The sequence below is a fragment of the Cupressus sempervirens genome, chromosome 3 (assembly GCF_028749045.1).
Source record: "Cupressus sempervirens isolate cs-2001-9-10 chromosome 3, ASM2874904v1, whole genome shotgun sequence".
Lineage (NCBI taxonomy): Eukaryota > Viridiplantae > Streptophyta > Pinopsida > Cupressales > Cupressaceae > Cupressus > Cupressus sempervirens.
Window position 1 is genome coordinate 415,673,165 of NC_143120.1, and position 25,039 is coordinate 415,698,203.

At 37.8% G+C, this 25,039-nt stretch overlaps 1 protein-coding gene across 2 annotated transcripts in view; it reads right to left on the reverse strand.

Annotated features, from left to right (window-relative positions):
• The window catches only part of LOC149566786 (DUF21 domain-containing protein At1g55930, chloroplastic-like), a 95,498-nt gene extending 72,343 nt beyond the window's left edge, over positions 1-23,155 (reverse strand). Inside the window, exons 1-3 of one of the 2 annotated variants that reach the window (XM_089820100.1) lie at positions 22,131-23,155; positions 15,929-16,026; positions 15,743-15,836 (exon numbers count right to left, since the gene is read on the reverse strand). In XM_089820100.1, coding sequence (XP_089676226.1) covers positions 15,743-15,836; positions 15,929-16,026; positions 22,131-22,730 — 792 coding nt within the window. In that variant the 5' untranslated portion in view covers positions 22,731-23,155. The remainder of the gene's footprint in view (positions 1-15,742; positions 15,837-15,928; positions 16,027-22,130) is intronic. The other variant, XM_089820099.1, reaches the window with a different exon arrangement.
• Between the last annotated feature and the right edge of the window lie 1,884 nt (positions 23,156-25,039).

Below are 25,039 nucleotides of genomic sequence, written 5' to 3' on the forward strand. Positions count from 1 at the left end.
TTAGATAGATGATGGCAAATGTTTGGGCCTACAATGCCAAACCTTCAGAGAATTGCCATCTGCATATTGAGTCCATTTGAAGAGACTCAAAATCTCTTTCAGGCATCAAAGGAAGCTTTAGATGCTTCAAATGAAGGGCAATGAGCCCATTTCTAATTTTTGCACAGGAGTTTGTGGTTTTTTAAACAAACTGAGAACAAATGGTGAAACCATGGAAGAGAGGAGTATTGTGGAGAAAATCCTCAGAAGTTTTCCCTCAAAATTTGGCACAATAGTGATTTCCATTAAAGAAGCCAATGAACTCTCAACTTTGACAGTAGATGAGCTAATGGGCTCTCTTCAAACCCATGAGTGGCTCCTAAATAGATCTACAACTTCTTCCCAAAAGCAGGTTTTTAATGCTCAAGCCAATGAAAGAGGAAGGGAGAGAGATGGAAACAACACTAGATGGAGATCAAGAGGCCAAGGTAGAGGCAACTCCAAATGAGGAAGTTCTAGAGGAGACAGTTCAGAACGAGCATACAGCCATGAAGGAGCAAGCAACTCTCTGTCCAACTCCAAAAAAGCAAAGAAGGAAAACAGCTGAAATCAGAGGTATGATAAGAGCAATGTTGAATGTTATTACTGGCATAAGTTTGGTCATTATGCAAGTGTGTGCTGGAAAAAGAAGAAGAATCGATCAAGATAAAGTGCAAATGTGACTGATGAAAATGTAGCTGAAGGTAATCAGTCAACTATTTTCATCATGTGCAATATTGGTCAAGATGGCATTTGGACAACAATTGTAGCAACCATAGAAGTGGTAATGAAAGTTTATGTTCTTCACTGATATAAACGTTAAGTCTGAAATCAAAATGGGTCACAATGGAATAGGTCCTGTTGAGGGCAAAGGGTCTATTAAGACACCAAGCAAGGTGAGAAGAAGGAAATAGAAAATGTCTATTTAGCCTTGGGCATAAAGCACAATCACATGATTGTTGGACAGTTGATCCAAAATGGTTACAAGTGCTGATGGAAAAAGGTGAATGCATCATATATGATGAGTGGGAGCAAGTTGTTGCAGCAGTTCACATGACAAAATACCCGATGTTTTCATTGAGGATAGAGATGTGTTTCCCATCTCAATCCATAGTTGTACCTCCCAAACATGGAAAATATACAGCAGGAATCAGTCCTCAACACTGTCAGTCAAGACTCCTTCACACTTTGGCATCTCAGGTATCAACATCTAGGTTATGCTGGCTTGAGTGTTTTGTTCAAGAAGGTTATGGTTAGAAGTTTACCAAACATAGTAAAGCCTAGTGGTAGATGTGAAGCTTGCATTTAAAGCAAGCAATATAGGTAGCCCTTTCAATCAAGAAACTCTAGAAGGGCACGAGCACCATTGGAGCTAGCGCACACTGATTTGTGGGCCCCTACGCAAACCATTTCTAGTGGCAGAAGACAATATTTTATGATGTTAATTGATGATGTCAGTTGTAAGACATAAAGAGTACACACTTATACTAAGGGAGGGGTTTGTTGGGGGGTGCGAATCAGCATAACAACAATTTTTTCCAGTTTAAACCGTATTACTTACAATAGCATTATTCATTAGCTTTCAACAAATACGCACATGAGAACACAATAACACAATGTTTTACATGAAAATTATAATGGGAGAAAACCATGGCAAATCAATGCTATTATATAATTATTCTTTTACAATGTTTGTAGGTACCAACCCATTGGAAGCACTTACTCCCACAATTGAACTTGTAGACACCAATCTCTACTGCTAAGCACCAAATCAGCAAGAGATGCCAATCTTCCGAATTATGGTTCCACCTTCAACGTTGCCTCTTGAATGAATGAATGATAGATGATCTTAGATCTGCCACAAGACTCTTCCTGAAACTCCTATTATGATGACAACATATTACCACCATACTTATCACAAGTCTCCTCTATAACTGTCATTAAAAGTTCTAAGAATACTTCATAAATACCTTGTGTGTCCTTGACTCTCTTCCACACAGAGCCATAATCTCTTCATGTTCTTTTCCTCAAATCTCTAATGAACTTCTCATGTGTAGTAGCCTTCTAGATCTGGTGTATATACTTGATTTGTCTTTTGCAGACACCACACACACACATTTCAAAAATAGATTTTGATCTTCCTAATAAATTTTCAAAATATTTCTTTTATACAAAATACATGCCTTTTTTGACTACTTAATTAGTTGATATCACATACATATTTTCATTTTATTTTGCTTTATTACTTCATTTTATTCTCCTTCATTAATCAGCCTTTCGTATCTTTCTCTACACCCAGCTCTCACCTCATAATCGATTAGTGTCTTATTATATTATAGCTTTTTCATTCCCCTTCATAGAGTGGTGTGAACTCCTTCCAAGAGTCATCCTTACTTCAAAGGGAGGCATCCCAACTAAGCCAACTCAAATTAATATTTATTACACATTTATGTTTCTTCCTTGTCTTCAAGCACTGCATTTTCTTTCATAACAGCATTCTCAACTTTTAATTGCCATTAGTAAAATCACACCTATTGCAAATGATTTTTGTCTTCACTTAATCACCATTTGTTTTAAGTGTTGTTTATAGACTAGTTACTGTTACAGTGACTCTCCACCTTTGTCTGTGCACCTACAGGATATCCTTTTGGGGCTAATTCCCACAAGTGTGAGAATGCCTACCATTCGTGGTGCTAGTGTGCGGTACATGCTCAACTTCTGAGATTTACTTTCTCTGCTTGGCTCCTCTACTAGCATTGCTAACAACGCTGCATCCACCGTAACCACTGCGTCCAAACCCATTACATCCAAGTGAACACCAAGTGTCCTCAAACCCTCACCCGTTTCCATCTCCATCACTCCCTCCTGAGTGTGTATCTCATCATCGAGTATAAGTATCTCAACCCCTACCTCTGGTGCGGCTAGCAAAGTCTCTCGGACAACCCCTTCAGCTAAGTCCATCGCTACCTCCAATACGATTGTATCTGGTATCGCTGTATCAACTGAAGGCTCGGCACCCCCTAAAGGTGCTAATGTTGTTGGTCAGCCTGATGGTTGCAGTACTAGCCATGTTGTTGGTCTGGCTGCAACAGTGACCGACATCATGACCACAGATTACCTAAACTATCCAAACCCAGGAATGTGAACACTTGCGGGGACTAAATGCAAGTGAGAGGTAGCTGTGAGGGACCTCAAAAATAGTAGTGACGATGCTGTGATAACTTCGACTTCCTCATCATCCTCCTCGTTCTCCACTTCCTCCTCTAAGTTAGTGTCCTCGAAGGATGTGTCATGTCTCACACTATATGTGTTCCCGTGCTTAGAGCTTTCTACCTCATGCCGCATCCTTTTCTGTCCAATGGTCTTCTGCCCTCCGAGAGTATCCAGATGTTTCCACTGCATGATCGAAGGCTCTCCTAATTCTGTCGGACCTAGCTTGATCTCCAACCTATCATTGGGTATCATCCGTGCAGTAGCGTCGAGAAATAGGTCGATGGCGTAGTGTGGCATATAAAATGTTTGTGCTGCAACATCATAAACTCTTGCATACGCTCAGCCAATAAGGATGCCCAGTCATATACTATGCCATTCATGATATTGTTCATCATGGTCACCTACAGAAATGATATGTCAAATGCCCTACTCGAACCGGTGAGTCTACTCTTTACTAAGTCCATCAAACAACGCCAATCTCCTTCTTGCACATTAGATTTCTTCAACCCCCTTCCCTTCGAAGAATCCATTAAGGCTTCACTTTCTACCTCCGACTGTTTCCCACATACTAATTCTACCAATTGCTCCTTGGCTCTCTGATCAAGTTTTGTTGGCTTGTTATTGATTTTCCTTCCTCCCTACGCATAACCTGGTATGCCAAATACCCTGGTGAAGTCTACAGTTCTAAAAGATATCACCAAATTTTGTCCCAAATAAGGAAATAAGCTTGTTCGCAAGAATCTACCATAGGTTTCCAGCATGGTGCGGAGAAAACCCTTGAAGTCATGAATGCAGAAAACTGGCATCTGCAGTAACCATTCCACCTGCGCCCTCCGTATGCTATCCTTTGCAAAATGATCATTCAGAGTCTTCGGCCACCATTTTCTACACTCCAGCCTGTTCAAACCCTCAAAAGTCACATTCTGAGGTGTGAGATGCGTAGTTGCAACTAGTTATGCCCTTGCCTTCTTTTTGCTTGTACTGCCTACAATCCGCACTCCAGATGGTAAACCCTGTAGATTCGTGTTCATTGTGTTGCTTGATGAATCTTCTTCTAACTTCTTCTTCCACACTCTCTTTCCGACTAAATGCATAATTGTCACCTCTTTTGTCCTTTTGCTTGTCAGAAATGGTTGCAACTGGTGAACCGGTCTCACAACTACTGTCTACCAATCCTTTGAATAAGTCCAATCGTATGGCTATGATTCATACTCCTGCTATGATGCCTTCTCTTTTCTCTTCTATTTAATGTCATATAGTTTAGCCTTCTTACGTACGATGCCTGCTTGTTGCTAGGTTGTCGTTTTAAAAAAATGCTCTTTATTCTTCTAGGTCGTACCACCTTTTATGACTGCTTTGCTCCTTGTTGTACGGTTGTACAATCACTAAGATTGTTCTTGCCTTACTTTTATTTTGTTTCCAACACAAAGCAATTTTTCTCCTTATGTTTCCATCATACGGCTTCCTTTTATCTTTTTCCAGCTGTACGGATGAGCTGTTGTTTTGTCGTACGGATGTACAGCCTCCCTAGTTCACGTGCTATCTTGTAGTCAGTCACCGTATGGTATGACAATCTTATACGATATGTAACTTGCTAGTTTCTGTCAATCACCTCACCATACGGTAGTTGCTCTTTTACTTATTGCTCTTTTACCTACTTGGTCGTACAGTGGTCACCTCTATGAGTTTCTTTATACTATACGGTCATCTGTTAGCCTGTAAACTTCTCTTCATTGTTGTATGGTCGTATGCTGCCTAGATACCATACGACCGTACGGACTAACGGTCGTATGGTATCTAGGCAGCATGATATATCCTATTGTTTGTACGGTGTCTTGCCTAGTGTTCATACAGTTCCTTCAGTTTGTGTTCGTATGGTACCAAGTGTATTTGATAACTTCTCCAGGCCGTACGGTGCTATATATAATCTCCTACTTTCTTAATTTTGTCATTGCTGTAATTTTCATACTATAATTTTCATTTCCCTTTGACTGCTTAACCGTATGGTATTTTTCTGGTCTTGTTCTTATTTTGCACATGTTTATTATAATTATTTATATTTACTTATCTTACATATATACATTACTAATTATTATTCTTATACTGCCATTGAGTTGCTCGTCCGTGGAGGCACGTTATTTCTTTCATGATAGACTTTCAGCTTCAACCCATTCACTGCATCAGGCACTTCCTTCCCATCAAGCGTCCATAGTTTTATTGCTCCATTATCACCAACTTCGCGAATTTTATATGGCCCTACCTATTTCACCTTGAATTTTCCTAGTTTGATCTCGTTGAGCCCATTATACTTCAACACTAGTTAGCCTAGTTGAAACTTCTTGAGCTTTAAGTGCTTGTCGTGCCAAGCCTTACATTTGCACTGTGTAATTTCAGTAGCCCATTACGCTTGTAACCGTCGTTCGTCAAGTTTGTTTAAATTATACAATCTTTCCCTTAGACTTTCCATATCTCCTAGTTTGTTTTCAATCACGATTCTTAAACTTGGTACCATGGATTTCGTCGATACCACGACCTCCTGTCCATACATCAACTAAAAGAGAGTGTGTCTTGTGGTTACCTTGTATGAAGTATGGTATGCCCATAACACTGATGGTAGCTTTTCTTTCCAATCCTCTCCTTCGATTGCGCAAGATTTATAAATTAATCCGACTAAGATCTTATTTGTAGCTTCTGCTTGTCTATTTGCTCTAGGATAGTATGGGCTCAATAGGGAATGATACATCTTGAACTCTGTGGTCAGTAGTTGGATGACGTGATTTAAATGTCCCCCACGGTCGCTTGTCAACTGCAGCAGGATTCCGTACCTTGTGATGATTTGTTCATAAATGAATCTTGTCATGCTTACTGCCAAGTTATCTAGTAGGGCCCGCGCCTCTACCCATTTGGTAAGGTACTTCGTTACTACCAAAATGTACTTGCATCTCCGCGATTTACTTACCTTGAGGAGTTCGACAAAGTCCAACCCCCAGCGTTCAACTAATTCTTGTGCGTGAAAAGGGTTCGGAGGCATGAAATCCCTCTTCAGCGATTTCCCAGCCCTCTGACATGTGTCGCACACAACGACCCACTCCCTGGCATCGTTGTGCACGGTTGGCCCCCATAGTCCTACCAGAAGTATCTTCCGCACAGTTGTATATGGCCCCATATATCCTGTGGGTCCTTCATGTGCTTCCTTCAACACCTTCGTGATTTCTTCCTCTAGAACGCATCGTTGTAGGATCTGATCGGGTCTCATCTTATACAACAACCTGTTGATCAATTGAAATGTCTGACTTCTCAGCACCAATTTCCTCCTCTCGTTCGGCAGCATTTCCCTAGGAAATTGTCCCGTCAGCAGATATTCCCCGATACTTGCATACCAGAATGGCAGTATGGCAATTTGGAATAGTTGTGCGTCCAGAAACTTGTCGTTGACTTCCTTCGGTGGTTCTCCCAATTTGATCCTTGATAAATGATCTGCGCTTACATGGCTTTTTCCAAGCCGTACCACAATTTTGAATGTAAACTCCTGTAACAGTAATAGCCATCTACTTATTCGTCCTTGGATGATCAGCTTGTTCACGAGATATAACAGTACTTGATGATCTACAAAAATACAAATGGAGTCGCTAGTGGATAATGTCTAAACTTCTATATGGTGTACACCATTCCAAGAGCCTCCCGCTCTGTTGTATTATAATTCTTCTCTACTTTAGATAGTAGTCTACTCGCAAAGTACACCAGATGATCCAATCTGTGATCACTTGTTTGTGCCAATGTTGCTCCAATTGCATAGTTTGACACGTCGACATGGACATGAAACTCCTTATCCCAATTTGGATAACCCAAGATAGGCATTGTAGCTAATCTTGTTTTCATTCCTTCAAAGGCTTCATTCTGTTCCACTTCCCATTTGCAAGGTTCTCCATTGCAAGTTAGTTTGTCAAGCAAGTAGGATATTTTCCCAAAGCTCTTAATGAACCTTCAATAGTATCCTATGTGTCCTAGGAATGATTTTACCTCCGTCACATCTATCGAAGGTGTCATTTCTAAGATTACCCAAACTTTGTTAGGATCCGTCTTTAATCCTGCTTTGCATACGATGTGTCTCAATAACTTCCCCTACAGTATCATGAATCTGCACTTCTTTGGGTTTAGTGCTGATCTCACTTGTCTGCATCTTTCCATGCATTCTCGAAGTACAGTCATATGTTTGTCCTCCGCACTAAAAATTGACCAATCGTCCAACAACGCCTTGAAGTTTTCGATTGACATCTTATCAAAGATGTGCAAGATAATTCTCTTAAATGTTGTCGGGGGCATTGCACAGTCCGAACGATATTCTTTTGTAGGCATATACTCCATCTTCTACTATGAAAGTTGTTCTAAGCCTATCTTCTTCCACGATGGATATCTGGTTGTATCCAGATAATCCATCCATAAATGAATAGATTTTGTGCCCCGCGACTTCTTCCAAAATACTGTTAGTGAATGGTATCGAGAACAGATCATTGATCATTACTGCATTCAGGCATCGAAAGTCCACAAATATCCTTATCTAAGTGGTGTCCTTCAGAGATATCACAATTAACGATACCCACTCACTCATTTGCACCCTAAAAATGATGCCTACTTTAGGCATACGGTTAATTTCATCCGTGACCCGTGCAACATAGTTTTTGTTCATCCGATACAGTCGCTTCCACACAGGTACTGCTCCTCTCAGTGGTATACGGTGGACGCATAGTTCCGGCAATACCTCTTTCAGGTCTTTATACGTCCACACAAAAACATCCTTATATTCCATGAAAATTTTAAACGCTACCGCTTTCAAAACTAGATTCCAATCATCTCCCACAAATATATTTGTCGGCTTAGCCTCATCCCTTAAGTTTATCGTTTTAACTGTAGGTTCTTCATATTTAATAGGTTTGTCTTCACTAAACATATGTACAGGTGTTTCATCTATCTGTGTTTCTCCTTCCTTCACTTCTCTATACTCCTTCGGAAATTCATTCTCCTCTCCTTTATTTCCATCCTCAACCCCTAACATGTTACAGCTCAAAAAGAGCTCATAGTCCTCCATCTACCAATGGAGTAGGTCGTTCACCGAGTCCAGGGAATGGCCGCAATGGCCGCTTTGGCCCTATCTCTATTATCCATAGAGACAATGGCAACACTTCAAAGACTTTTTCAACATTACCCATGGGCAAAAAAGATAGTTTGGCGGCCCGTTTGAAGCATAAAGATTTTAGGGGCTTTCTAGATGGAGAATCCTCTACCAAAGCCCATGATCTACAGAATGGGCATACCACTAAGCAGAAGCATTCACAATGGGAGGTGACAATGTCCCTGGGAAATGAGGTGAAGAGGGCTTCTCGCAGTCATTAAAGGAGTTCCGATAAAGACCACTTCAAAAATGGTGCAGCTCTTAGAAAATGTGGAAAGATGGGGGTTTTGAGCGTCAATGCATCTCAAGGATAGTGGTTTCGAAAACTAACTTCTCATAACCAGTTTGGAGATGGTTTAGGGGGTTCTTTAATTCCATCTTCCAAGAAAGGATTTTTATGGAGGTTGTTGCAAAAATGGCATAGATCTTTAAAAATGTGGTAAGATGGGAGTTTTGAGCACAAATGTGTCTCAAGGACAAGGGTTTTTTAAACCAGCTTCTCATAACCAGTTTGGAGATGGTTTGGCAGGTTCTTAATTCCATCTTCCAAGACTATAGTAGTGGATCTAAATACAGAGGTGGAGGAGGAAATTGCTTATAATGTTTCAATTTTTTCAACACTTGGTGTGATCAAGCATTTAGAGGCCTTTGGCCAAGCTCACATGATCTCCATTCTTGGATCTAAGATAACTGAGAACCCATTATTGAGGGGCATATGCAAATTTACCCTATGCAAGAGGACCTTCTATTGCATTCTTTCAACATTCCCAAGACAAAAATAAGGTCTTGTGTGAGCATTTTTGTAATTGGGAGAAGTACTCACTGATGTTGGAAACCTTAGCATCCTAAATTATGTCTAGCTACTAAAACATTTGACAATGTTCCATTGTGGGTAAGACTCCCTATTCTTCCCCTTCATCTTGGGTTTGACTCTCTTTTAGAAGTGGTTGGAAACACATCAGGGGATTTTCTGATGGTAGATAAGGAAAGTCAAACCTCCTACACTCAACTTTGCTCATATTCTAGTTGAAATGAATACATCTAATAGGTTTCCTATTGAAATTTTAATCAAAACTTTGAAAGGTTGTTGGGGTCGATCTCTAGACTATGAAGGCGCGCCCTTTAGATGTAGGAGATGATTCCAAACAGGGCAAATGGTTGCACAATGTGGCAAAGATATTAGGACTAAGGTGGCATCTTGGTGGAAAGATGTCTTTCAACAACATTACACAGTTGAGAAGAAGGTTGCGAAGCAAAAGAGTTTCTCTCAAGGAGTGGTTGAGGATGCAGGGCAAGAGCCTCAAGAGGAACCCTCTCATGATGCTTTTTCAAAGACACACAGTAATAACATTGGCCTGTTTGATAATTTTAGTCTCTCCCCTCACGTTAATGGTGTGGGTACATCGAAGAGTAGAGAGAAATGCAGACCAATGGGGATTCAAGATCGATTAGTTTTGGACCCAGTGCATAATATGATCAAGGGTGAGGTTGTTGTATGGAGGTTGGACATATCTCAACAATTATATCCTCAAAATGGCATAAGAAGGCGGCAAAACATGAGGATGGGTGACAAACATTGAAAGAAAAAAAAAGAACGGAAAAGTAAAAACTTTGATATGGTTCTTCGATCTACTCTAAAGAGGATGCCAAAAACAAATTTTGATTTCTTGTGTTGTAGGTTTTAAAACCTTGTATTGCATAGCAATTAAAAAAAGATGTGAATAATTTTTATTCAAACTTACCACAAAACAAGGAAAATATAGTCCCAATATCCCCTAATAGTTGACACAGTACACCCGAAAAAGGTTTGATTCTTCACAATCCGATTCTTAGCAACTGTCACAAAGTCTTAGCAATTGTTGTATTTGTTTCTTCATGTTTTTACTACCGGATAGCTCTAGAAATTGCCCGTCCCAAAATTATACTCTTGTCGCATGAAGAAAAACCACTTCAAAACAAAATAAAATTAGCTTAGGTTTTCAAAAAGTTCATTTATATATGCTTCGTTCTAGCGATTTTTTTGTTCAACTATGGCAATTATTCACAATTTTATTTTAAAAAGGTGAAGCAATTTTTTTCCAATACTCATTATCGAGTGTTACCAAGAGTGACTTGCAGCCAACTTTGGCTGGTGAGTACTCAAGAGTCGAGCAATATTTCTTAGTTTTCTTCATCTATGGGTCATGTTGATTAGAGTTTTGTGACCACTTCAACATGCCAGAAGAAACACTTTAGTATTCCAAAATGAAACAACAAATATCAACTAAAACAACCTCAAGGTTCCTTCTAGTTGTGGACTTTACTCAATTGTGTCGATGTGATATGTTGGGTATCACTCACGGACTTAAACCATTCATTCAAAGGATAATCAACTTTCTCAATGTAAATGATTTAGCAATTATGACTCTTCAGTTACTTCTAATCAAACAAAACGAAAATAGATTTGAGTTAAAAAAATCTAATCTAACTCTAAGAATGCAAGAGATCACTAAGATTAGGCGGAACCCTAACCAATCCTTGCTTCACCAAATCAAATAAGCAAAGGATGGTGCTTGATTCTAAGGATGCATGGATGATTTTCATATTGTCAATAGTCATTCAAATACCTAATGATGGTGCAATCCAAATGAACATTTCCAATTGAAGTTAAATGCTTGCAAATGGGCCCAGACTAACTTACATACTTGCAATCAACAAGTATCATAAGGTATGGACACTAATTTCACAATAATTCATTAAAAACAATATCTTCCATCCTCTCCCCAACTACTTCTATTCAACATAAATGAAATCCTACTCTAAGTGAGGAAATGTAGAAACCATGCAAAACTCCAAAATAACATAAGTAATCCATTACAAAAACCAACAATGAATCTACAATTACTTTGGCAATATTTTAGCAACAATCTCTCGAAATCTCCCTTTACAATTGATAAGGTAAGAGAGGAAATGTAGAAACCATGCAATACTCCAAAATAACACAAGTAAAGAATCATAAAACCAACAATGAATCTACAATTACTTTGGCAGTATTTTAGCAAGAATCTCTTAGAATCTCCCTTTACAAATGAGATCTTTCCTTTATATAGGGAGTCCAAGTACAATGAATGGTCGTGATCGATTCAAAATCAAGGGCCAAGATTTGTCCAACAAAACTATAGAATAACTACTGGCTACAAGCATTACATGCTTGACCAATTATAATGAAGCACCACCTTGAAGGCCAATGAGAAAATTACATAGATTTGTTTGGCCAATCAGAAAATAAGTCAGGAAGAGACATTAAATGAACTCCACATGTGCGCTTGGAATGATTTGATTGGATACTCTCGGGCATGTGCAATTGGGCCCTTTGATTGGTTGAAGATAGAGCGGGTGCAAGCTTAGAATGCTTTATTTAAATCCTCGGAGAAGGGAAAATATCTACGGATACTCAACATTTTCCAGCCTTCAATAAATTATGATGGTATATATTTCCACATTGCTTCATCTTCATAAACGTTCTCTATCCTCTTGGAAATCTTCTCATTGCAATAGCTTGAACTTGCTTGTACTTGAAATCTTGAACTTGTAGTTGTGAAGTTGCTTCATACAGCTGAATCCTTCAAATTGAACTTGGATTTCCGAAGGAAATTCAAGTTTGTGATAGTTTTCCTTCACTCCTAGCCTTGTCTAATTTCTCTCTTTGCAACTTGCTCTTCAAATTCTATTTTTAGAACTTGACCTTGAACCTGAGCCTACTTTGTTTTAACCTTCAATCTCAAACCCCATGATGCTTGTTTGTCTATTTGATGAATGACTTGCCATTTGTAGATATTTGGATTCTTGAACTCTCCATATTGTACTTGTTCAAAGTCTTTGTGTAGAAGCCACCTTTGATCTTGCCATAGTTTTCCTTCATCCTCGAGCACTGCCATCCTCCTTGCAAGACAAGAAAGAACTTTGTGTTAAGTTCTCAATATGACAAGAATGGGTAAAATTAAAACATTCTTATGAGCTAGTGATCTTTCAAAATTTCAACAAAACAATCTCACTTTTGATTTCCTATGTCCAACAACATTTGATTTCCTCTCACATGTACCTTATTAAGACCAAACTGATCAAGGATTTTCCTCATACCTTGAGGCAAATCGATCTTAAAGCTGTTGCTTGCCTAGAACTGGCAGATATTCGGGTGGTGAAGTCCCAGCTTGGACTTGGTAAGGTCAGAATCCAACCTCTACAAGCCCGACCTTATGCTGCCTTCCTTGGAATTCATATACCCTTTTGTCACCACAACTTCACTTCTACTTCAACTTCTTCATTGTGAGGGCTTTGACATTGATTTCACCGCGATACTTTAGACTTCATTATATATTTTCTCTTTGATTGCAGATCTGATTATGATTTTTCTCACGGAAAAGTTGATTTGCAACTTACTTAAATCACCTTTGTTTTGTCTAGAAGACCCGATTTACACCTTGAAATCTCCATATTTTCATGCAAAAAGTCATGTGGCATTGAAATTACGTCTAGACAAGAGGGTGGAAATTTGGGGTGTCTCAGACATAAGTGTCTTGGATGTAGGTGTCCACACTTCCCTTGGACATCCTTGTCCAAGGTGAGTGCAGATTCTGCAGTACCCTTAGACAGCTTCCAAAAATTGTTCTTAAGTTTTCATCATTAAAAAATCAATTCTGCCCTTGTTCATTCATGAATTCAATCTTTTGTTCATGATTTTCAATGGTTTTTACTCTTCTTCTGATCTGATTGCAAAAGCTTCCAGCTATCATGACCTTATGCTTGACTTTGTATATCATTACCTTTGGATTTGCAATCACATGCTTTCACCATTGCACTAAGTGATTATCAGATTGAGTTTGGATCCCCACTCTTGGTTGATTGTTCTTTGTTTTCCTCTTGAATTCATCTCATCTCGCCTTGGTAGCTAATTGACTCCATCTTCCGATTGAAATTCAAGTAGTAGGTGTGAACGGAAAATGGAGGTATGTTGGACAAGCTTATCCAAGGTGCAGATTCCGCACTTCCCTTGGAAAGCCCTGTCAAGGTGACTTCAGTTTCCACACCACCTTAGCACAGGTTGTCAAAAGTTGTCAACTTCTCCCTTGAAACTCAAAACTTCCTTTTCTTATCAACTCCCCTTTTCAATTCATCCAAGTGATTTCAATCATGTTTTGAGGTGGTTTCAATCATTCTTGTCTCAGATCTAATGTTACATTCTTTCCATTTTCACGCTCTTATGTCAAGATTTTGTATGATTTATCATCTTGGTTCTCATACCTAACTTCATACCACATCTTCAGTTCTAGGTTTCAAACTTTTTCAAATCATTCACTTCAAGGTGATCATCCTCGAATCAACTTTTCTTTATGCACATAAGACTTGTTTCAGATCAGAATTTAATCCTTGTCATACCAGATCTCCTAAATTTTAAAAATTGAGTTGAAATTCAACTGTCTCTATTCTCTTCACATCATGCTCCATGTCCTTTTCAAAGATCAGAGCCTGAAATCCCTATCCACCTCTTGGATCCCCCTCATGTCAATCTCTGCTAAGGCTTACTCTTACTACTCAGGATCCAAGTACTGGATGCCTTGGTTCACCTCTACATTCTAGCTTTCCACTCCCAAATGGACAAGGGACTTGCATCTATAACTTGCTCAAACTTCTATGGACTCAAGGACTTTGAATTGCCACCAAGGCTACCTGAAACAGCTATTCCACTGCCAAACTGAAAAGTGGGGGTCCCCATTTGCAACAGGGCATATGCTTTATAACACAAGTCTGAGCAGCAACTTGCAAACATTTTCAGAAAGCCTTTGCGCAGAGATAGTTTTGAGTGTCTGAGAAGAAATTTGTGTGTTCTTGATTTGGATGAAGAATGAAAATGGAAGATGGCTCAAGACAAACGGGGAGTGTTGGAAATATTTATTGCCCTGAACCTGTTGTTGCCACCTACCTGTCAGGGGCAACCAGCAATGAGCAGCTGGAAAATTGCATTGAGATTTCATCCCTCCAATTCACTCCTAAAGTGCAACAGAGAATCTCCAAAGAATTTATTGTTAGTGCATAAATTCAAATTTCGAACTTGTGAGAGGAAATTTCAGAAAGCCATAGATAAATAGGAATGTCAATTGTAGGAGCAGAAAAAGAATGTTTTTTTGTAAACAGCAGGTCTAAGCAGTGAAGAAAAGAATGTTGCAACAGCAATAATAAGCTCTAAACAATCATAGAAGTCAGTTTGAAGCTCCAGGCAAGCAGGAGGAGTTCTGAGCATCTCCAGATTTAAATTATTAGGTGCAGCTCCAGACCACTGCATGTGAATTTATAATCAGTTTAAAATCTATTTTTGAATCAGTTCCAGATAGTTACCTTTGTAAAAGGTGTTGTTTGATTTAATAGACAGGAAAATATTGCCCATCTCCAGCTGTGTGCTTGTTGTTTTAATTTTATTTTTTGTATTCCATATGTGAATTGTCAGTTGATTGACAATCTGAGAAAGAGTCTCAGTGGCTTTACATTTGTTTTCTTTGGGGATTTTAATTTCTTACGGTAGTTTCAGGCAAACTAATGAGGGGCATTAGAATTAAAGGAATGGTCCAGCTGATCACTGATGTCAGCATATGCTGTCATAAGGTCATTTAGCTTTGGGTACTACCTGCTGTAGCTATTTCTAAGCATTTAAACTGGCTATTTCTCAAGGTAGGATCATTGTCCAAGCATATATCTGTGGTTTGATGTGTAAAACAGCGCACTATTATAAAAAAATTGATTTCAGTTATCCTGGATGAATGCCGACTTTTTGACATATTTGTTTCAATACATTTGCCAATGTTGAGTTGAATTTTATAAAGGGAAATTCGCTTTCATAGCCTTAAGTACCCAAGTGATTACAAACACAAACTCATCATAATCAGTGACATACAAGCTTTTGACAAAATGCCCACATAATAAATGGTGAAGACTGCCGACCTTTTGACGTATTTCATATTTGTTTCAATACATTTGCAAATGTTTAATTTATAATGGGAAATTTGCTTTCATAACCTTAAGTACCCAAGTGATTACAAACACAAACTCGTCACAATCAGTGGTATACAAGCTGTTTGACAAAATGCATGCATGATAAATAATGGAGAAGTTGCAAACATTTGGGTTAGAAAATTGGTTCCGAATATTTCACAATCCAGCCTTACCAGGCAGTGGCAGGATATCTGATTACATGCACTTAAATTAGAATTTTATTTATTTTCTTCGGTAGAGCTAATGTAAAGTAATTAGATAGACATTCACCAATATAGCATTCCAAAAATCAGTGCACTCTTAGATATATGCACCTACTGTCATGACTCCTGTTGCTGCACTAATTCCAGCTTCACCAAAGAGTGTCGTTGCTGCCTCAGTCACAAGTGCAGTTGCCGCAATGTTTGTTACACTAAAGAGACAAGATTGCAACTTCTAATCAAACTCAGTTCTAACACAGTGGAAATTAAAATCAAAGAAATGAATAAATAGAAAGGAATGTACGTTGTGCCAATGAGAATAGTTGTAAGAAATCGAGTGACATCTTGACGCAGCAATCGAAAAACTCCATCTTCAGGTTCTTTCTCAGCTAGTTCACGGACCTAAGAGAGGAAGCAAAGCAACAATAACATATGAGAAGCCTTTCAAACTGGATCCACCAAGATGATGATTATAATAACACCAACCATGCATTCCAAAGTTATACATATTTTAACTTGATATTCTTCCCTCATCTTCTATCTTCGTATATACCAAATGGTCAAAGCATACAAGCATTCTTCTAGTTCTAAATGTCTATGCTACTGAAAATCTAGTAATATAGCTTACATAAAAGGGAAACTAGCACATGCCAACTACCAGAAAGAATGTATTCTGGGAAACTGAAAAAATCAACAGCAGATGAATGAATACAGGTATACAAGTAAAGGAATAGCTCAAATATTAAGCACTCAGATGACCAAAAAATGATTACAAATTCAGATTTCATGTCAATTTTGGGAATATCGTAGCGCATAAGTGCTGATCTATGGCTATATAACTTTTTGATAATTTTTTATAATAAGTCATTGATTATCTTAACTATTCCACCTAGAATCTGTTTAATGCCTCTCACCAGTTATTTAGAATTTAAAATCAAATGGCTCAAACCTACTTTGCCTTATTTGAGCTCGTGCAGGAATTCAACAAACATAAAATTCAAAAACAAATTGCTTGTGAACAAACAGATGATAAATTTTACCATTAAATTTAAGTAAAAGAACTAGATATATTTTGTATTTCTGAAAAAGAATATTACAATCATATAGGACTATATTTGAAATAGTTATGATGTTTCCCTAATATTTTTTCTTAATAAAGTTATTAAACCAGGTGTAAATATAACATGAAATTTTGCTTTAAACTTTTTCAAGAGATTTTTTAGTGCTAAGAGCTAACATTTGTAAAGATAAGTAAATTAAATATTAAATTATATAATGTATACTTTAGAAATTTGAAAACTGTAAAACATTTTGGTTACTTTTTCTAAATTCATAAAATAATAAATATAAATAAATTTCCGTGTGACTAAGGTTTTGTTATCTGTAATGTCCCCTTTTTAGCTCACCATGGTTGGTGGTTTGGATTAGCCTATCAATGGCCCTAGTAGAATAAATCACATGGTTAGGGGGTCTCAGTTGGCAGAGCTAGAGGACGATTCCCACTCCAGAGGTCAAGGATTGTTCAGGATTGCTCTTCGTTTGAGTGATTGGCATACTTACTATAGTAAGTGACTATTTCAGGAAAGTCAGGGTTTCTATCTTTAGCAGGGAACCTGAACAAGTTGGTGGCAGTATGGAGTTTTGCTATTGTTGACAGAATTTTTATTCAGAGGCTATTTATTGAAAGTCAATTATGCCCATGCTGCTATTTTTGGCAGTTTTTGTGGACTTAGTTTTAGCAAAGTTCATTAGTTGACAAAGTGGAATAAGTTTATTGGCTGAAGTTCGAGGTATTGATTTTTAATAAAGAATTCTCTTAATAGTTAGTTATTAAAAGTTATAATATAAAGTTTTTTGTTTAAATGGGGCCAATTGAGTTTATGAGTGCATTAATTTTACATGATAATTTAGGGGCCTATTTATTCATTATTCCAAGTCAACGTGGGACATTGTGTTGTTTTTATGATCAAATTAATACCAATTAAAGAAAGCAATACAATGAACCCTCCTACTCAAGGGAGAAAAACCCAGCAATAATGTCTATTATGTATATTGAATCAACTTAATTACAATGCGGACCAATGATGAGGACAATAACAAAATCAATCTGCACAACAATATCTCATCTCTTCAATTATTGAACTGCCCTTCAATTTGAATAGGATGATAAAATAAGTGAGATTGCATCATCTATATGTACGAGAGAGGCACCCTTTCACAAAGGTTCAGCCCTCAAACAATGTGTCCTTTCATAGAGTGGCAAGCTTATATAAGGTCGGCCCCATTACAAATATAATTTATATTTTATATTCAGTGAAAACCTCTTCATTTAATCGGCTCATGCACATTTTAAATATGCAAAGTCAGAGACTACTTGCATATTTATGGGTCGGCCTTAATATAATCCGACCATAGCTACAAACATGAGCACTCCCTCTTAGCTAGGGAGGAATCCTTCTCAATGTCTCAATCACATAGTGACATCCACAATGGCTACTCTCAAGGGGTGGGTCCATCATGGCTACTCACATGAATAGAAATGCAAAAGAACACAAGTGCTCATCACGGAATCACTCAACATGATGTCATCATCTCATCATGATGTTCACCATGGCTACTCCTAGAGGGTGAATAAATACAAGTGCAAAGTCATGGATTCTCTCAAATGACATCCACCATGACTACTCCCAAAGCATGGATCCATCATGGCTACTCCCATATATGGAAACACAAATGAGCGCAAGTGCCTATCACAAAATCACTCAACATGATGTCGTCATCTCATCCTGACTTTCACCATGGTTACTCCTAGAGGGTGAATAAACACAAGTGCTACTTCATGGAGTCTCTCACATGGGATCCACCATGGCTACTCCAAAAGAATGGATCCACCATGGCTACTCCCAAAGGGTGGAACAAGAGCTTTCACCTCAAACTTCTCTCCCACAAAGATAAATGCATTAAGAAGGGCTTGCACCTCAAACTTCTCTCTCATAGAAAAGAAGCCATTACCAAGGGCTTGCACCTCAAACTTCTCTCTCATAGAAAAGAAGCCATTACCAAGGGCTTGCACCTCAAACTTCTCTCTCATAGAGAAGAATGCATTATGGTACAGCTCTAGAAACCACTAATGTTGAGAGTCCCTCTCAACAAGGGTTTCGTTCTCTACACTTCCAAACTTGTCTCAAAAATGCACAAGCTTTACTCTAGCAAGAGGCTTGGTGAGAATATTGGTCATTTGATCATCAGTACTAATGTCCCTCAACTGAATAGCATTCCTTTGCACCATATCTCTAATATAGTTGTAATTGATATCCACATACTTTGACTTATAATGAATACAAAGTTGGGGTCTGCATCACTCTTGGTGAATCCGAAGCTCACCAAGCATTCATCTATCTAGGAATATCACGACCTAGGTAGGTGTCAGCATAATGGCCTTCTAGCCTATACATATGGGACTCCATCCCATGAATCATAGCCTCAAGCTGATTACTAAAGAAACCATCTCAACATGGTCCACTCCCTCTGAACCAATATGACCAAGATCCTCGGATGTCAACTGAAGCAGATACTCTAGTTGCTCCCTCTAACATAGAAGCATGCCCTTCTCGCATGGTTCCAATCATGGAAGATATCTTGCTCCATGAATGCTAATCAGAGCTGAATTTTTTTTAAATGACTCCAATGACGGGCAAATCGACCTTCCGAATTGTTTTCAGTGACTCCAACAATGGGAAAATCAGCCTGCTCCACTGCTGCTACTGTTGAAAATGCAATCAGGTTTGATTTCTGTTGACCTCCATTTGAAGACCGAGAACATATTCTTTGGCTATCCCAAGCAATATCTTCACCCCACTCAGCACCACTTCCTTTTTCGTCTTCTTCATAAGCTGCATTAAAAGAGTTTTCTAAGCCTCTTTCAAAAAATACTTTTGGTACCCTTAAGCAAAAGGCCAATCACTGCCACACAAAATGGGTACAGGAGGCATCGGAAGTGATGGTTTCTTTCCGGAAGCTAGAGTTGGAAGATTGCCCCCCAAATCTGTTGCCACAGTGTCAGCAATATCCGTAAGACTATGAATAGATGTAGTGACATAAGCAAGAGGTAGAAGACCAGATTCCTACAAAATCATTATGCGCTCTTTAATGTCCCCCAAGTATGATGCATTGCAAAATTGGCCCATTACATCTTTTTTTTTTTTTTAAATATTGGCAATCCTCATCATCTTTTTCAACTTATCTAAATTACCAATAATTGGATACAAAACGGAAAGCATTCAAAATTCTCTGTCCTTTGATATGCATACTCTACCAGACCAGCATTACCCTATCGAAGGGCTTCAACTCTTAGCTTATGCCAGTATTCCTTGTCATCAATCTCTTTTGCAGAAGCAACAGCTATTTGAATGCTTCCACTCTCCACAGCCAAGTTGAATCTAGTTCTAATAAAGTGGAGAGTCCCTCTCTAATAAAGTGGAGAGTCGCCTCTGGAAATCCCTTTCGTTGCAGATAAGATAAGATGGCTTGTCCACAGAGCTGGGAATTCCTAATCATGCTCATCGCCTCATTATTTGAGTTCTTTATAATAACCTGATCATGGATTTTGTCAAGAACGCCAGATCTATTCCTTGTAACAGAATCAATTGGTAAAATTTATTATCAAAGCTAAATAGAGGTTGCCACTGCAATTGAGGGATGGCATCATTATCACAGCCTGCGTCTAACTAAAGGAGCCTGTGATTGTTCTTAGAGGATGCATTTGTTTTAATTGGGCAGAGTTAGACTCTATTGAGGCACGGTCTTGGTTGCTTAGTGCCTTCATTCAGAATTTGTGATCTCTAGAAGCCAACAGTAATTATTTCTTTAAGGCTGAGATCTAATCTGGAATGATTTTACTTGCATGTGAATCGTTCCAGGTTATTTTTAATAAGTTTCAAGCAGTTTCCAATTGCATGGTATTGATTGTAAATATTTGCCTTCAGATACATACTGAATAAAGTTTGTGGTGCATAGTTGTGAAATAGGTATTTGAATTTCAAGCTTTGTATTTCAATTCCATATGTTGTGAAAAATAAAAAATACAAAAAGTGAATTTTCTGAAAAATGCACCAAAATGTATAAAATTTGCAAAAACAAAGCATTCCAGTGTCAGTGAATTTGAGGTAGAACCGTTGGGGTTCTGACAATACAGTTTGGAAGGAAGCTGACTACAATTTTTTAACAGAATTGGATTTTAGATGACCTAATTCTTTAGTTCAATAGACTATGTAAAAAAATTGTGTTGCAATAACTTCTCTTCAATGTTTTACAAATGGTGAATTTGTGTTGCAATAGCATCTCCTGTATGCTTTACAAACGGTGAAATGATTGCAGCCATATTTGTATAGGAACCAATAGCAAACTCTTTAAGAGATGTGTTATCCCTCACCTGATACAGTAAACTCAGTTTTTAGAAATGTGTGTGTGTGTGTGTGTGTAATTCAGAGTTGTCAAGACTCTAGGGTCAAGCGCTAGTAACACATTTACAGTTTTACTTATTAGTAACACTTTAGAAATGCCTGCAGGAGGCAGATTAATCATTCGGGCTCCCCCAGTCTGCATGAAAGGATACAGACCTTTAATAGGTACTTGCTAATTCCTAATTGCCATTGACTATGAAATAGTCTACCGCAAGGTAACATGAGACCAGTCATCTGAAGTGTTGCTACGGCCACAATGGCTACTGAATGAGCCTACCCTTAGAGAGGAAGAGGAGGAAGGAGGAGTTTGGCTTGAAGACACATTCGGTGAGGTGATTAAAGACCCACTTAGTAATGCTAAGTGTTGTACAGCCAACATGGCTATTGGATGTTCTTTAGAAGGAGAAGATTAACAAGGAACCAAAACCCAACATAGGGATATAAGAGAAGAAAAAAAACAGCGATCTTGAACTGGTCTTCTTGAAATTATTTTCTTCTTCATTACAGCTAATGAAAACATTGGTAGAAGATCGAAATTTTCAAAGTTCAATCCATATTGAGTGTGAACGCGGCTACATAAATAGAGAGGATGACAAAACAACAAAAGGCAGTCGTGTTGACTGCAAAGTTTAATTCTTCATCTTTATTGCAATATGGTGTAAATGGTGATCATTCAAATATTGATTGTATATCAAAATGCCCAAGAACGTGTCCCTAGGCTTTCTCGTTCTTTCAGAGTGAGTGCCAAAACCAACATTTTTCAAGGGAACCTTCGTTGGCCCAAAACTGAAATTTTCGTATGAAGGAAAGAGCTTCTTGCTTTAACTTTGTGCGTTAAAAAATCTGCTTTTTTTTACACAATCATTTCACGTATCTCGAACCACTTATATTTCATATTTTGGAGCTCAATTTTCATTAAAAATGATTAAACTTGATTGGCTACTCAGTTTTCATCTAAAATGATTCGAAAATACAAGCCGAATAATTACAATTATTCATCATATTTCTTCAATAAAAAAAAAAAAAATTATTCATCATATTTACCTTCCAGGGCCATAATGTCATGATAGATGTCTCGGCCATTGAAAAGAACGCTGACAAGCCCAACAGAACAGTTATGATCACTCCCTGGTCCCTAAAAACACTCAGAACCCGTAAAACTTTAGGCCACATGAGCTTCCATAAGGCTTTCATGTTTGCTGCTAACTGCTGGTGAGTTGGTGCTGGAAGACTGTCAAGTGCATAAGCTGCTCTGCATCTGAACAAAAATGCGGCAGCAAATGAAATTGCCACCAATATTGATAATGTTTGCTTTGATATTTTGGGGGTCCTGGATGCTATCTCAGAAACTGCAATTAATTTTAGAGGTTCTTCTTTTTCAGTGTTAAATCTGGCAAAATCCACACGAGACAGGGGAATCGGATACATTTTGGGAATGACTCGAGACATTTTGGGGATGGTCCAACAGATTTTTGGAACAAGCCAAGGCATTTTGGTGACCCTTCTTGAGAAAGGATTCAGTCGATTTCCTTGGGTTCCATGAAACGAAGGTGGGCAACGGAATAAGAGATTCCTGGCTTGATTAAAATCCATATTACTAAATGAAGTAATAGATAGAGAGCACAGGGGTAAGCTCCCTGCCATGATGATGATGATGATGGTGGTCAGACCCTAACTAAAGCCTCCCTCCATTTTGGTTGCTCTGTAATTTGAGCACATCCACAATATATGTCTTCTTCCCACCAAGAAGTCGATTGTTTAGAGTAATGGATTCAGTGAAGAATTGAAGACCTTTACCCTGGTAAATGTCGACGACACCATACTCTGGACTTCTGGGAAAAAATTATCGATTGCCGTTTGAACATACCTACCAGGCATCGAAGATTCGGCTCCGCATAGTCCACAAAGCAATTTGTTGAAAAATAATAAAATAGTTTTCAAAGATAAAGAAGATTATTGAGTGGGAATGCATCCCATGTAAAAAGTTTTTTGGTCTTGTATCTTACTCTGGCAATTTCTTTAAATTGAATGAATACATGCAGGATTCTAATTAAATTAAATTAGGGGACTACGAAATCATAGTCTTAAAGCTATTTCTAAATTCTCTTTTATGACTTTCTTTTGTGTCGATTTTGAAAATCAAAATATTGATATGGTTGATCTTATCCTTCTTAAATACATTGTTCATGTATTCGGCCTCCAAGATGATTTTGTATTGAGCCTAGATGTCCTCATATATGGTGCATTAAATGAGAAAGTGTTATTTTGTCAAACTCGTGCTTGTCCCATAGAAATGCAAGTCCTCTCTTTCAACACCTTTTTGGGCCTTTTCCATCTAGCCATCTCGAATCTAAGTTGATGCAAACCCATCTTCAATTGTGTCACTAATAATTTGGCTTTCACTTTAATAGTTGCCCTTAGATGTGATTTCCTACCATATTCCTGAGTTGGATTGAATGATTTGATGTAGTGAGCATTTTTACGGCCCATGTTATTAGTCCACATGGCAGTCTTAAAAAAATTATGAAAAACTTTTTTGTTTCCTCATTGGTATTAGGGCACTCTTGTAACTTGATGTTTCACGTAACAACTTTTTTCTTTTGCTTCATTCAAGTTTTCTCCCTGCAAACTAAACCCTTTTTCATCACTTTTTTTTTGTCACAATTGGTTATCCATGTTTCCAAAAAATTTAAAATAGCTTATCAACCGAGTTATCATTGTCACCTCCAACCAAAAAAATATTGGCTTCTAATAATATAATTTTATATGGTGTTGAGGTTTTGACTTTGAGATTGCTTGTGATTGGGTGCTTCTAAATTCTCTCTAACTGTCGTCATCCAAATTTTGTCATGTTGACTCCCCAAACTTGACAAACCATAAAGAATAATCGACATACTAGCAAACTAAAAATATTTGGTTTTCTAGTCCCAAAGTTTAGCACTTCTACATTCTTTTTTGAAGTAGATATGATGATTCCATCCCACTATATCCTTTTTGTTCTACAAGTCTCTCAGTTGAGCTATAATGCAAGTCAGTCCCCAAATATGTATATTCTTTCATAGTTTCTAACGAGTTGCCTATGAAAAGAAAGGTGATCTATTTTCCCTTCCTCCTAAAATAAAGTCATGATTTTTGTTTTGATAAAGTTCACATGCATCCTCACTTTATGACAAGAGTGTTCCAAAACCCTGAAGTGATCCCTTAATCCATGACTTGTTTTTTACATCAAGATAAAATCATTGGTGTGTAAAAGTAGCTTCACTACATATCCTAGTAGTTGGACCCCTTCTCTATTTGTTTTGTCTAACCAAGTTTGCAATTTATCAATGTATAAACCAAAGAACGCAAGGGATGGTGGACATCTTTTCTTAAATCTAATGTCATTATCAAAATATTGAAATATTCCTTCCTTAGTTATGAATGTTGGCTCTACCTCTCTCATATATTTTATACATTGCTACTTTATACATATCTAGAATACCTAATACTTTCATTATGTTTCATAACTTGTCTCTAGGCATTGCATCAAAGGCTTTCTTGAAGTCCACAAAATAACAATATGCTTCTTCCCTTGCTTGTCTTATGTTTTCTCTATAAAATTTGGGAGGGTGATGTAATGATCATTGGTAAAATGTCTAGGTCTAAAACCAACTTGCCCTTTTTGTAATGATCCCATCATTACAAAGTCTAAGTGGAGCATAAGAGGAAATTAAATTAATTTCTTATAAAGTCATAAAATAAATTAAAATTAAAAATTAAAAGCTGACTTTATATTTAATTAATTTAATTAATTATTTTATTACAAGGGAGAAGCTTCTAGAGTGTGTATTAATTATTGGAAAGGTGAAAGCCTCTAGTAATTTAATTTTCTAGAAGCACAATTAATTATTGTATTGCAAGGGAGGAGTTTCTAGAGAGTGCATTAGTTATTGGAAGGGGGAAGCTTCTAGCAC